The 15,751-nt window shown below is 42.4% G+C and overlaps 1 protein-coding gene across 2 annotated transcripts in view; it reads right to left on the bottom strand.

Moving 5' to 3' along the window:
- ELAPOR2 (endosome-lysosome associated apoptosis and autophagy regulator family member 2) overlaps positions 1 to 15,751 on the bottom strand; it is a 93,304-nt gene that overhangs the window by 31,622 nt on the left and 45,931 nt on the right. For both annotated transcript variants that reach the window (XM_416843.8, XM_040654820.2), the window contains exon 2: positions 15,207 to 15,327. In XM_416843.8, coding sequence (XP_416843.7) covers positions 15,207 to 15,327 — 121 coding nt within the window. The remainder of the gene's footprint in view (positions 1 to 15,206; positions 15,328 to 15,751) is intronic.

The raw sequence follows: 15,751 nt of genomic DNA, 5'->3' as shown, positions 1-15,751 counted from the left end.
GTAACCAAATGGGAATGTCCAGATCTCAGGAATGCAATAGATGAACCCTCAACAAAGGCTGCAAAATTCAGATGCTCTCCCATGTCTACTTTTTCACCGGAGTGGTGGCACTGGAACCAAATCTCAGATGACGGCTTCTGATTCACAGCTTGTCTCCACTGGCAAAACAAGATTTACAAATGAAGTCTCTAGCTACAAACTGTTCTCAAAAGCAATTTGTGAAAGTGAAGGCTTGTAATAAGAGTTTTTCTCGCTCTCACTCACTTACTTGTTACACCTTGAACTCAATTAAAATTACTGGCACCTGAGAGACAGAGCACTCATATTACCCATCTTTATGGTAGCCAAGTAACACAGCGTCCCATTGAGCATAATGTAACACTACAAATCTAGGCTGAGAGCTGAACAGCTAATCCACAACTTTCTACACTTCTCATGGACTGCCAACAAACCCTTGAATGTCTTGCCTGATTGTAGAATCATTAAGGCTGAAAAAGAGCACTAGGATCACCTAGTCCAATCATCAACCCATTACCACCAACCATGCCCACTAAACCATATCACTCAATGCAACATCTACCCTTTTCTTGAAAACCTCCATGGATAGGACTCCATCACCTCCCTAGGCAGCCTGTTCCAATGCCTCACCGCTCTTTCTGAGAAGATATCCAACCTGAACCACCCCTAGTGCAACTTAAAGCCACTTCCTCTCATCCTATAGACCAGCCAAGACCACCAAATAGCCCATGTCTAAGAAATGAGGTTGACTGTGGTGCTATTAGGATGCTGAGAAAATACATACTGGTTACCAGTACAGCAAAGGGAGTAGTTAAATATATGTAACTAGGGGATGTATAATTTAGAAAACATGTTCACAAAGTGATAATCCCACTCTCTTCCAGCCCTGCACTGCATCACATCCTCTCTGAGACTGAAAGCCCTGGATGGAAACCAAATGAGCACTTTCTGCAGCATTTATCTCTCGTGTTGCTGGAGGGTTTATAAACTCAACTTGCCAGTCTAGCCAAAGTAGGACTCAGAGCAAATCACACAACTCAGCCCAAGAAATGCTGGGAACTCTTACTAAATGTTTCATGTGTGCTACATTGCGCAGTGGCAGACACTCCATAAACTCACTTTAAGAGACATAAACTCACAGACTGAGAAGCTGTAGGACTGCTAGCCGAAGCAGAGAAACAGGCCCAAAACAACTAACGCCAGCTGAAGCTGCAGCATATGTGGTTTTATGGATGTGCTGACGTTTATCTAACTGCAGAAAGACTTGTTTGACTGTTGAGTACTTTGATAAAGATGTGGCTGCGTAATAGCAATTTCCACCCATATTCAGCCTCCAGCTCAGGCTCCCATTTCTGAGCTGGCTCCCAGTGCATTTCTTTGTGTAATTGCCCTTGACAGGCAACGCAGGAATGCAGATAAAAGGTCCATTTTGTTTGAAAGCTCTGCCAAAGGGTCATTATCTCTTCTTGGTCATATTGACATGCTCTCAATCTCAACTAGTGAAAGTCAAGTCAACAAACCTGTTCTCCTAACCCATCACTCATGAGTGACACACCAAGAAGGAAAGTGGACAGAGCCAGCAGAGCTCAAGCTGGGATGTATGGGTGCATTCTTTAGGTGCCCAGAGTAAAGCAGTAAGCACTTTCCTATGTGTCTGTCTGAAGTGAGACCACCGACTGTATGACTTTTTACATTTGCAATGGTGTCCCTGCTCACTACTTTAGCACTGCTGATAAATCCTGCCTGATTTTTCTCTTGAAGGTTGCAGAGAGAAACCATTAGGAAGGGAAATAAAAAAGCAAGATCTTTTATGACATTCCTTTAATAGCTCCAGCATTTTTTAAAGAAAGTGCAATTGCTAGAAACTGAGCACTGCTTAACCACACATCCAGATTTGTGAATTTTGAATAAGAAGTCAGTAATCAAGGGAATCTTGCTATCATGAAGAAGGCACAGCAGGCAGCAGAGCCTCCTCAATTGGAGTGAGGTTGAGCAGAGATTATTACTTTAACTGAATGAAGATCTTTTAACTCCTTGCAGCCTGATCATTTTAGAGAGAGAAAAAAAGCGTTCAGGAGATCAAACTGGTTGCTGCAGACTACACTGTCATCCATTGCTCACCTCCCATGTGAGACATGAACCTTTTTAGGTGGGAAATTACCTTCTTTCTATTTTCTAAGCATCATATTTCAAAGGCTGCAGCACTTCCTGTCAGAACACATACATCTGCAAGCAAACTAGCTCTGAGCATGCCAGCTGCTTGCCACGTTCAATTTGGGGCTGAACGTGGCTAATAGCAACATGAACCACTTTGGACATTGGAACAGATGCACCATTTGGTCCCGTTCCAGGTGGTCGGTAGCAGGGGGATGGGGAGGGAAGACGGCGTGTGCCAAGCAAAGAGATGTTCTCTTCTACAGCTTGCTCTTCCAGCAAGCAGGGAGACCAAAAGCTGTCTCAGCAACATCAATTCAGGAGTCTGTACCAGCTGGAGGAGGGCACACTGTGCCCATGCCAAGAGGGATCCCAGAGAGTAGATGTCACTCACAATGGCTTCAAAGAACTGAAAACAATGGTGGGAATGTTAAGTATCACAGTTTGTGCCAGGTGGGTCCCATGAATGCTCACATAGGAACAGAAAGAACACCATACACAACTTTGTCAGGACTTATTGAACCAATATGAGGCTGAAGGTGAGTTTCTCCGATCACATCATTACCTGTGACAAGTTGCGGTGTCACCACTACAAGCGAGAATCGAAACTGGAAACTGCTGTCCACAAAGGGGTGACGTGAATTCCTCATCAAAGAAAAAGTTCAAGATGCAGCCCTCAGTGGGTAATGTGCTGTGCATTGTCTTTTGGGATAAGAAAGGGGTGATCCTGCTGTATTTCCTGGAACCCAAACAACCCATCCACTCTGGCCACCACATCATGACTCTCACTAAGCTGGAGGCTCAAACTTCCAGAGTCAGACCAGAGAAGACAGTCTTTCTCTTGGGTTGAAAAGGACCACAGTGATCATCTAATTTCAACCCCCTGCTATGTGCAGGGTCGCCAACCACCAGACCAGGCTGCCCAGAGCCACATCCAGCCTGGCCTTCAATGCCTCCAGGGATGGGGCATCCACAGCCTCCTTGAGCAGCCTGTTCCAGTGTGTCACCACCCTCTGTGTGAAAAACTTCCTCCGAATATCTAACCTAAACCTCCCCTGTCTCAGTTTAAAACCATTCCCCCTTGTCCTATCACTATCCACCCTCGTAAACAGCCATTGCCCCTTCTGTTTATACACTCCTGTCAAGTACTGCAAGGCCACAATGAGGTCTCCCCAGAGCCTTCACTTCTCCAAGCTCAACAATCCCAGTTCCCTCAACCTTTCCTCATAGGAGAGGTGCTCCAGCCCTCTGATCATCTTAGTGGCCCTCCTCTGATCCTTTCCAGAAGTTCCACACCTTTCCTGAGCTGGGAGCCCCAGGCCTGGATGAAGTACTCCAGATGGGGCCTCACAAGAGTTTAGTAGAGGGGGACAATCACCTCCCTCTCCCTACTATTAATCCCTCCCTGCCCTATTAACCCTTTCAAATATCAGCTTGGGTGCAACACACCAACTGACAAAGCAATGCATATTGGGAAGACAAATCAATCTTTTGCCTCTCTATGATGAAGAAAAAAAAAAAAAAAGTGGAAGGTTTTGTTGTGGGTTGTACAGGGAACCAGCCTCAGTCACAAAGGGTGTTGTAATGTACTGTTAGGTAGACACATGCAGCCACACACATCCATACATGCATGCAATAAAGTTGACACAGACTCATTTCATGAAAAATTGAAAAGAGCTACAGTGCTAATACTCACCAAAACTATTGTGTAAGTCTTGGCAAACAGACCTCACTCCATTCCTTGGAAGGATTACAAGTCACCTGATAAAGGTGACTGTGTGGATATAATAGACTTCAGCTTTCCAAAACAATTAACTAAGTTTGGCATGTCATTCTGACACACACACAGAAAAAAGAAAAAAAAAGGTAGCACCACACAATACCAGTAAAGCACAGCTTAAATGGATTAAGAAATGCGTGAGAAAAGGATCTCAAAAAGAGCTGTCAGTGGGAGATCACCGCCAAGCAGGGAGGATGGAAGCAGTTCTGCCTGCCACGGCACTAAGTCACGTTTTTATCAGCGATCTGCAGAAAAGGAACAGTATTAAAATTGGCTTATGAGAGACTGAGTAGTAAGCCTGGAAGCAGCACAAGTGGGTCTGTTGGCAATCCCAAGCCAACTCCAAGTCAAGGAGTTCCGGCACTGCTTGCAAAAGGCAGAAATGTGAAGAGATTCTGCTCCCAGAGAGCAGAAATCTGAAGGCTGGAGTGGACCCACCATTTATCAGGAGCTTCCACTATGTGCAAAAAGGTGCTAATGAGGTCTGCAGATAGATATATTTAGGGGTGGAAGTAATGTGTAGAATGAAACCTGTGTATCAGAGGCAAGAGGGTTGTTCCAGTACCAAATACAGTCCCACTTCTGCATTTTTAATGTGGGGGAAAAAAAAGGAACAGAAAAAAACAAACAAACAAACAAACAAACAAAACTTCAAATGCTTTCAAAATTAGGGATAATGTCTTGCAGTGAGAGATCTGAAGTGGTTATCTGTTTAGTTTATCAAAAGAAGATTGAGAGTCAATTTGATAAACATATAAATAACTCAAGAGGGAGACGACATAGGACCCCGCCAGACTCTTTCATCAATCAGAGGACTGCATAAGAAGAGCTACCTTCTGGAAGCTAAAGCCAGACAGATTCAAACTACAAACAGAATGCACATTTTTAATAGGAAGAATATCTGATCATGAGAACCATCTGTCATGGTATGTGATGGATCTTCTGTCTCTCAAGCACTTTATACCATAACTGGACATCATAAGGAAGAAAAGCTCACACCAAATTATCAGCCACACCATTGGCATAACAGGATGCACAACAGGAGGTAAAACTACTGAAACTAATTAGTCCCCCTCCTCTTAAGCTCTGTGAGTCAAGAGTGATGCTATTGGACCCCCTCCTGGGACACGCCATGAACATGGGAAATGCTGAGCTGGGAGCCCTGCCCCCTCCATAACTGCTTCCAAGGAGTGCACACAATACGTTATTTTTTCAGATCTGACAGAATATTAGAATCATTTTGCAGACATGGAAATGATTCCCCAGAAAGCAAAAGAAACCATAAGCAGGTTTGCTTCACTTGCTTTTTGACTGTAAGGCTGCAGGGTCATGTTCTGCATTTTAGTACAGCTGTGGCCTTCCCAGTGATGGACTGGGATGGATGGAAGTCAAATGTGCTTGGCATGTTTTTGTTCTAGTGAGTGACCCTAACAATTTCACACTGCTTAGTCTTCTGACGCTAGTCACTGAACAGAGCTGGACTAACAAGAGTAGATGCTCACATACATACTGCTCCTTCCAAGGTCTGAAACATGCCTCTGTAGTGTTTTCTCATGCCAAGTATCTCTCAGATACTGCTATCCTGTAAGAGGAATATTTGGGATTTCACTGGAAGATAAATCAAAGCTGTCTCAATGGCCGATATCCTCCAACACCAAATCCACAACATATTCAACTGCTTCCCTCCCTTATGCAGACCTGTGTCATACCTTCCCTCAGTAAGTCTGACATCCCACACCACTTGGGCCTGGTAATTCCCCCTCCATTGGCCTTCTCAGCATTCTCCTTCAGACATTTCTTAGTTGTGATACTTAAAATTATTTCAGCTATTCTGAGTGCGGGCATGTTTGCATGCTTTCCTTCCCCTGGCTCACAGTACATTCCATTAAAAAACAAAAACAACATAGGACTCGATTTTGCCTGATTATAACATTAGAAGGGATATCAGTGGAGCAATTCTACCTGAATCAGTGAAAGCACACACAAAGATAACCTCAAACTCTGGCTTTCCAGCTCTCTCCCTCCATTCGTTTGTTCTTCATTCAGAGCCCAAACCCCTGGGCTTGAGGTACAATGCTGTCACCTCCTGCAGGCAGACTGAGCTCAGCTATCTTAGCTTCCCATAGGCAAAGGAAAAAATTGTAGCTGAGAAAAACAATATAAGGTTGGCAGCGGTTGACCCTCCAAACAGCTGCTGGGTTCAACAGATGCATGCCACAAACCTAGAAGGGAAGACGTGGCCAAGAAAAAGCAAACTGAGCCATCTGTTCAGTGCCACTTTAGGACACTGGAGTCCACACAACATGGAACCAACACCCAACCACAATACGGGAGGAACAGAAAAAAACAAAGGAAGAAAGTAACTCATTGCTTTATTATTAATGTTTCCTATAATCTCAGCCAGCTTCAGACTGTCTTCCGTGAATAATTTATATGAGGCTTCTCCAATAGACTGTGAATAATTGATGTTGGTTTTCTTCAGTCATTATATCCCAATGTGTTACCAGGAACCAGGCTGAATCTTAATTTAAGGAAAAACTCTGTCAAGCCTTCTTTGGGTTTGAAATGTGATCACACTGAAAGTGAAGGTAACCTGGAAAAGAGTAACTTCTGTGGAAGAGACACTTCCTTTTCTTAAGAGTAAATATTTTTTTCTTTTATCCAAGAAATGACAAAATAAATCAATATTCCCTCCAGCTGTTCTCTTTGACAGGAACAGTACCGCTTTCCTCAGCTGGCTTGGCATATGGGAGAGTTTATTATCACTTTTATTTCATCGGATGGGTACTGACAGCTGTGGTTTTGGAATTGGAATATTCAGCTAATTCATGAGGGAGTAGAACATTGAGAGAAGGAAGACGGTCATGCCCAAGAAGTTAGCAAACAGAGTTGCAGTTACAACAGTCACCCTAATGGCTCAGCACTGGAAAAGTTGGGGAACACAGGAGGAAATATACCTAGACGTGAGTAACTTTCCATTCCCTACTGACTGATGCCACTGGGCCTGTTTCAATTGCTCACCAACCAAAACAGTTGGTGCAAATGGCTTCTCAGGACGTTTGAGATGTCTTCTGCAGTGGACTAGCAAACACAACCCAAGTTTGACAGGAAATTTATGTCCTTCTGGTGTAGCAACTGTAGACCAGACAAGAAACACTGAGAAATCTCAACAGATGCTAAACACCTATATTTGAGCAACTGCATTGAGCTTGAGCTATCCAGGGTTGCAATTGGGCCTCAATTACTGAATCACATGAAAATGTCTACACTCAGCTACCTCCATCCTATTTCAGCTGATGTGTCAAAATTTTCAGTGTGATCACAGTCTCTTCCTCACACACACATTCTCTTTGCCTCTCTTACCTCAACCATAGCAAATCTTAAGGTCTTGCTAGTTTCTTTCCAGTTAAATAGAATTCAGATTCAGAAGATTATGTGTCTAACTTGTTGAATTTGATTGTGTACAAAAAAAAACCAAAGAAATCACCAGAAGACTCTAAGACCAATCTTCCCCTTAGAAGCCTCAATACACAACACCAACACACAGTTCTCAGTAACTCTTCCCTGGGAATTAAACTCTGTGAATTCAGCACGAACTCTTCAGACTTTTAAAACATTTATCTAAAAGGATCTTTGAGAAGTCAACAATGTGACTTTTTCCCCAAAGAAACTGTATTGCTCATGCACAGAGGAAATTAGCTCATTAACAGTGATGCTTGAAAAGAAATGAAAATACACATCTGTTAGAGGGCCTTGCTAAATCACAGCCATTCAGTAGCGGTTCTCAAGCTGCCATGCATACCATTGCCAACTCAACATCTTCACTTCATGGCATCCTTGCATTAATTCCTTGCTGTTCATATCAGAGTTGGCTGTAGAGCCAAAATCATGTACTGTTTTTCTCTCTCACACATCCTTAACCGCTAGGTAGAACATAATAGGAAAAGGGACAAATCTAAAGCATACAAAAAAATACCCAGATTCCCTCAACAATTATGCCCGTAAATAATCCATATTTTTGGCTTTCAAGTTCGAGAGAAACCTTCCATACGCAAGGATGGACTCATATGTTAACAAGCAGATTCATGAGGGCTGTTCAGCTGAAAGGGGAGAAGATAAGGTTTTAGAGTAAGTGATCTCAAAGATGGAGGAAGGAGAGAATTTCTGAATACTTCTCTTGAACATTGCCTCAAAACAGCACTTTCCTACAGCTCAGGATACCCAACAACATCTGTCACCACATATAAGTATCAAAGTGCATGTCAGATCTAAATGACATGGTTAAACACCAGCAGCCATTAATAGCTTGACCTCATTATTTCTTCCAAGGTGAATACCAAAAGCAGCAATATCTCAATGACATGAAAAGTGAATAAAAAAAAAATCAGTGCATCAAGGTTGATGAAGGTAAGATCTAGTGCTTTGAAGCCATGAGAAAAAATGAGAATAGATATATGCCTAGTCCTCAGAGCTATGCCCATGTCATCGTATTTGCTCTTCACAGCTGAAAAAAAGATATCCCAGTCATTTCAAATACCTTTAATGAGACCAAACAATAATCCTCAATTAATATCAAATAAGCAAATCAACTCTCTGATGATTTGTAGGATTTACATGCTTGCTTCAAGAAGCCATAACTCTGAACTTCTTTAAGCCTTTCGAACATTAGGTATTAAACTCATATACTAAGACAAAAACTCTGTGGTGATAATTAATTTTTTTTATTTCATAATAAATGATTTTGACACAACATAAATACATGCCATTAATAAATAGCATTATTCACATGAGGGTATTTGTATATACATTCCTATCTATATGTGGCAAGGCACTGGCACTGCTGCCCAGAAAAGCTGTGCATGCCCCATCCCTGGAGGCATTCAAGGCCAGTTTGGATGGAGCCCTTGAAAACTTGATGTGATGCAAGGCGTCTTTGCTCATGGCAGAGAGGTGGAAGCAGACAATCTTTAAGGTCCTTGCTAACACAAACCATTCAATTGTTCTATGGTCCACATACACAATAACGTAAACATTAGAGAAACTACTAAAACTTCTCGTTGCTATTTTCAAGGCTTGATCAGCCAAACTTCAAAATTCTAGGTAAAAACCTGGAGGTACAAATTATGTACCATGAAGACTACATAGAATTTGCTTGAATACAAGCACAAGTTGACAATGAACAGATACAAACCAAAATTTTACGTCAGAAGGCTGTAACACAAGCATGCTGGTATTCCCAGATGTATAACATTCAGTTTATATTATCCATCCACACAGACGTGTACATGCATACATCATGCATTATAAAATTCACAGATGCCACTGACTTCAAGGGAATCAGGATCTGGTTTACTCCTTACTTGCTCAGGATACCTGATATTAACAAAGATGGAGAGGATATCAAACTTTAAATGTTTCTATTAAGTTTAAACTTCTACTACGTTTCCATTGCAAAAGCAGAATGGTAAAACCAAAACTCCTGCAGATCTCAGTTGCCTTAAAGTGTTTCAAAACTTGCAAGTCTTAAAAAGGTCACTTGCCCTAATTGTGTTTAAAGTACGCTGTAATTAGCAGAAAGATCCATATCTCCTCCTGTGTTTCCTAGGAGTAAATTACACAACTTCGAATAAACTCAACAAACACAGCTCAGTAGCAATAAATCAGGACAAAATTTGCTCTTATGCCCCAGTAAAGTCCATTGTAATTAAGGATACTGTGTTTTCCAAGGGCAGTGGAGCTTTCCATACGGTTACTATTCAGTGCACACTCACACACCTTGCCTTAGAATAGATGCATATTTCTGATTTCCAAAAAGTTTCTTCTGCCTTAGTAGTACCTAGTAAGGGGAGAATTTTCTAAGCAGAACCCTTAATAACTGCATGGCATCGCATATGACCGAGTTCTTCCATACTATCTTTAATTTTGTGCCTCTTTTCTTATGAAAGCACTGTAATGGTACTCAGCATTTGGATGCTGACTCTGACAGTGACCTTAACAACCCTTTTATCCCTTGAACACAGCAAATTCAACGCCTTTTGAAATTGTTCTATTTAGTGTTTTCAGTACATTTTCATTATTATGCACAAAGCACTGCTAAACTTAACAGGTACTTAGGAGATGAGGTACAATTTCTTTTTGTTTAGGCTGGGGAAGAAAAAAACAACAACACAAAACAGCTCATCATTTTGTGCAATAAGAGAGTTAATATTAAAAAGAATTCGAGGTCAAAATGTAAACCCTGTAAGCTCTTTTCGCTGATGAAAACAGCTCTGAAGAGTGACTCAGTGCACCAGTACACAGTAAGGGCACTGTCTGAACCAGATATTTGGGTTGTACTGGAGTGAAGGGAGACAGAGAGGCAGGGAAGGAGACAAGGAGGAAAAGAGGCTCTGAGTTCAGACATTTTAATTTGAGTGTAAAGCATGCAGCATACAGTCAGGCTGACAGAAAAGCACATCTGTGACACACTGCAGCATAGAGTCAGTGGGAACATGACACCAAATTCTGCTCCTACCCTCAAAACCTCAGAAGGTCCCTATTAAAAACTACATGCAGCCCACACACCATAATGAACCACTTTCTGAGATACCAGCCTTACGGGTCTTCAGACTTAGCCCCAAAAGCAAACTCTTCCCATTGACTGCCATTGACTGCCATAAAGCTTTTCCATTTAAAAAGTCAAGTACACTGTTCTGATGGCAGTGATCCTTATCAGTTAAATTCTTTTGTTGCTATCAGATCCACAAGGATCCATAGTGAGACTTCTGATAATTAAAAATAAGTGAGACCAAATTAGTTAAGCACACTGCTGATCATCAAGAAGTAATGGAGTGATTCAGACACTGCAAACCTCACTCCAAACCTCACAGAAGGAGGCTCTCTGTCCTTCCACTTCCTTCTACAGAATCATAAGGTCAGAAAAGACCATTAATGTCACCTAGTTCAACTGTCAGTCAAATACCACCATGACCACTGACCCATGGAATCATCCAAAAGGCCCTCAATAAGGTGCTTGCAAAGGACACATTAAGCATGAGGCAGAGATCCATGAAGAGTAGCTTCAGGAGTAACACATATTGCCTTCTAACCTAGCCAAAATCCTTGTTGCACATTTCACTTGTATCTTTCCAGAATTTCTTGCAACTGTGATGGGCCGGTGTCAGAAGTATGAGTCATCTCTGAACAAGCACGAGCACGGAGGGAAGAAAGAGCAAAGCAGTGCCCTTTGGGAGAGGTGGCCGAGCAGTCTAATTTGGCCGTGCCTGGAGGTAACACGATGTGCTGAATATCAAAAAGCAGGCTGGTCCCAACATGGAGTCTGAAAACAGTGATGATTGCAGCCTCACAGGGCAAGGAGATCAGAAGAAAAGAGGGGAGGGTTTCCTGCCAGGCAGGAGTGAATCTTAGAAAGGTCACCTTGTCCCAGCACATTATTGCAAGTGAGATTCTGTCCTGCAGAGCTTCTCTTGCATCATTACTCTCACATCTGGGTCATGGCACAGCAGCACCTCCTATAGCACCACAAACACCTGATGCCTGACGGTCCTTCCTCCTTTCTATCTGAGTGTGAAGATGAAGAGGAAAGGATGGCCAAAGGGGAAGGCCAGAAATCTTTCACCTAATACCGAGATCATAAAGCAGTCAAAATATAACAGTCCTTCATACTCCAAGCCCTGTGACTAGTTCTCAGAGGGCCCCATCTTCTCTGCAGCTAAGTGCCACTAATTAGTTTCTGAAGACCCAAAAAAAGCCTCAATCCTGACATGATTTGGTGACAACAGCCACACCAGGATATGCTGGCAGACACCCTGAGTGGGCCACTGTCCACAGGTCAGCAGACACTTCACAACGCAGCAGAGTTCGGAGACGCCCAACCTAATTTTAAATGGGTTCATCTGAATGAACAGCAGTAAAGCACAACATCCTGAAAATAAGCACATCCTGAGACACCAGCTGAGCTCTGTGCCACAGTTAGATTGCTCCAGATATGTGGAACACCTGAGCTAATACATTTTTAGCAATCTCAAAGAGTCTTTGCACTCCACTGGAGACCACAGTCTAGACATATTTATGGAGATGATTGGAGATGTTTAACATATTGTTGTATCACCTTTCCAGTTCCTGGTTCAGGCACAATTTAAACAGAATGACTGCTGAGCATTTGGAAGCTGGAGAGGTTTATGCAGTATTCCCAAAATTAATGATAACTTGCAAGTAAATTCTGCTTCCAGGGAGCAGCAAAGATCAATAGTAGATATTCTTAAGTGGCAAGCATTTCCAAATAGACGAAAACAACTGCAAACAAAACATCATGAAGTCAGCAGCAACTGCAGATGTGTTCCAAAAAAACCACATTCCCACTCATGTTCCTCTATACCCACTGTGTCTTAACACCAGCAGGGACCACTGAGGGCTTTGCCAGCCTCAAGGAGAGAAAAAAAAAACAAGGCTCTCAGAGCTCATGCTACCATACAACTGCAATCCTTTCTTAAAAGTAGTAAGATAGTTGGCTCAACTATATCTTAGGACTAATAGATCCTATATAGTTACCCTCCCAGCTAACTGTGATAGGATGAGAAGTATGGCCTTAAGTTGCACCAGAGGAGGTTCAGGTTGGATATTAGGAAAAGCTTTTTCTCTAGAAAGAGTGGTGAGGCACTGGCACAGGCTGCCCAGGAAGGTGGTGGAGTCACCATCCCTGGAGGTGTTCAGGAAGAGGATAGATGTGGCACTGAGGGACATGATCTAGAGCAGTCACAGGCAGAGTCTGATGGTTGGACTAGATAATCTTAGTGGTCTTTCCAACCCTAATGATTCTATGATTTTACATGTTCTAAATATAATGGATATCCACAGCTGGACATGATCTTACCTGTGATTATACCGCACACCTTTGGTCTGTAGGCTGAAGGAAAGATAGAAGTATCTAAGGGAGCCCAGGACTCCACCAAATGTCAGGAGGAGACCCAGTCAGGATACTCAGGCATAGGGGAGAATTTACAAGATGCATCAGAATCTGAAGAATGTAGAAAGGCCAGAAAGACTCATCTCAAAGGAGGTACTATGCCTTTGAACAAAACAACTCTAGGTCCATGAGAAAAGGTTCAGGTATTTTGCAATAAAACCCATCAGGTTAGGCAATCCAAATGGGAGGGATATTCCGAGTGTACTCTGACAGTAACTATCTGCTGCTGGTAGAACCATGTTTTCAGCCAGAAAGATTAGCTGCCCTTGAAGCAAAAGGTGAAAGACTAAAAGATGTGAAATCTAAAATGACTTTTGCAATCAGGATATAGCCAGACATCTCCTGAAGCGATAATATACTACAGGGGAAAAGAAAAAGCAAAAAACAAAACTACATTAATTCTGCTACACTCCCAGAAGCCCTGAGAGCAGACAGCTCAGTTCAAAAAAAAAAAAAAACACCAAATTCAACTATCCAATTGCTTCTCAAACCAGCTGAATTGCCATGGGACTTAAAAGCAACACTACAGGGAGGAAAAGCATCTTCGGATATGAGTTTTCCAGTGTATTGAACAGAATCCTGTATTTTGTATATTATATCACAGCCAATCAATGCAGTAAAGATCTCCTCTGTCTAACAGGGAAAGATATGGAGAAGCCAAAGATTCATCCATTGTTATAAAGCAGCTGAATTTTCTCCGGAGCTGATTTAAGAGCAGCAACACACACAAATTAGAGAAGATGAAACAAAGCACATGCATCCTTTGTCGAAAGTTGTACCAGAAAGCTGTGAAGAATGTAATGCTTTTAGACCTTAAATCATTTATTAACAGCTTTACGAAGAAAGAGTGTACATCAGAAAAAAATGAGTTATGCCCACATACTTCAGCATACACCAGAAGTGATTGTGCATCAAGAGGGATAACACTAACTGCTCCTTATAGCACAGGCAGCAAAAAGTAAAAGGCTTGAAGTACAGCAAGGGAAATTCAAAAGCAGAAAAAAACTGTAACTGGAGGGAAAATGAATAGAACAAAAATATATGAGTAAATATCTGGAGAGTTCGTGGGCACTTCATCATCAGAGGACCCTGGCAACAGCCCAGCCAAACATCAGCCACAAATTACAGTCACAGGTATTACAGCTATTTGGGCTGAGGGATGAATTATGGGATCCCCTGAAGTGCTACCTACTTCTACAATTCTGTAATTGAATAACACATCCCTTAGGTTTACAGAGATCCCACATTTAAAACCTCAGAAACAAAACCCAAGCACCAGGAATGACACATGCAACTTTTCAGCCGATGCTTGCAGGCAGTCAGAAATCTTACTGTGGTCAGCAGTGCTACAAAAAACATTTATGTGCCCTATGCTGGAGCACACGGTGTAATGAAACAAACAATAAACCTTTACAGGAAGAGTCAGAAGTGAATAAAAAGTCATCTCTCCTACAGCAGAACTGAAAGGACACTGCCATCATTCTTCCCGTTTGTCAGACACAGTGATTTACAGCCCTTGGTAGAAATTACTGAGAAAATAAAGTACTGCTAGGATTTGTTGTGAAGAGAATGGCTAGAGCAAGGATGTGAGATGGGAAAGGGTATTCAGCTTGGGAAGCTGCAAATTACGAGGAATGGTTCACATGTACTTGCAGAGCATCAGTGCACTTATGTATCCAGGTGCAAAGATGAAGTGTTTTAACATAATGGAAAAGGAAGAGGACCAAGTGATATGCAAACCCTCTGACTTGTTATAAAGAAATAGATAAAAATGCAAGAGCTTCATGGTGAAAATAACACTGGAAAATAAGATATTTACCATTACTTACACAGTTAGCTTATTGTCAGTTAAATTATGCAGGTGATGAGAACACGGACACTACGCAAATGCAATTTGGCCACCATCGGTCACCATTTTGGCTGCTACTACAAATAAACAGGACTGTTGCAGCAGCTAAAGGTATGGCAGCTCAAGGCGAGCAACAACTCTTCAATGGGTGTTGTGGTTTTTCTGTAAAATACAGGGGTTCCTTTAGCAGGAATTAATGAGGTGCAAAACTGCACTGCAAGGACGGTCCCTGCTCCATAGCTCCAAGAAATGAGGGGAAGGGTTGGAAGGGCATACAGGGTGACCTAGAAGGGAAGGACTAACTCACGGCATTGGTGACAGAGTTAAGAAGAATCATGAGTTTAAAGCTCTTCCAAAGGGCTTTGTTGGCATCAGTGCCGTGTAGGGTAACTAGCACAAACAGACAGGAGCAGTCTGTAAAACAAGAAGTGCCAACATACTGCATTCCTTCCCTTTCACGGGGTCAGGTAGTCCAGAGCACTCCGCCGACGGATTCGGGACAGCCACCCTCCATCTGGAGCCACTGCTGTCACACTCCGTGTACTCGAAGTGGTAATCTGTCTGCAAGCAATTACAAAGAGTTTCAGTTTCATCATAGCATTTGCATATTAAGATCATTAATCAAGACTGCGATTAGCAAACTCGGTTATAATTAAACCAGAAAGGAAGTAGCTGCCACGTGAAGAACTATTACCGCTTTGATGATCACTGTTGATCATTGCAGAGCAAGCACAAAGGACAAATGCAAAAGCAGAAGGTGGGATTTGCAAAAGAAAGGGGACAAAAAATCCAATACAGTTTTGTTTCCTAGCAGGATTGGTCCCAGTCCTTTGTCCCTGACCTACAGCAGCCACACAGGCTTCCTCCTTGGTCAGTTTAGGCTAAGGGGAGGTCCGCGCTGGCTCTGGCTCAGGTTAGTGCATCCCTGCAAATATTCAGCTGGCTCACAATGCTGTCTAATCCACAGCCATACGTGAAATATGAT

The sequence above is a fragment of the Gallus gallus genome, chromosome 1, assembly GCF_016699485.2.
Source record: "Gallus gallus isolate bGalGal1 chromosome 1, bGalGal1.mat.broiler.GRCg7b, whole genome shotgun sequence".
NCBI classification, from domain to species: domain Eukaryota; kingdom Metazoa; phylum Chordata; class Aves; order Galliformes; family Phasianidae; genus Gallus; species Gallus gallus.
Note: the sequence above shows the minus strand (reverse complement) of the source record. Positions and strands in the feature narration are given on the sequence as shown.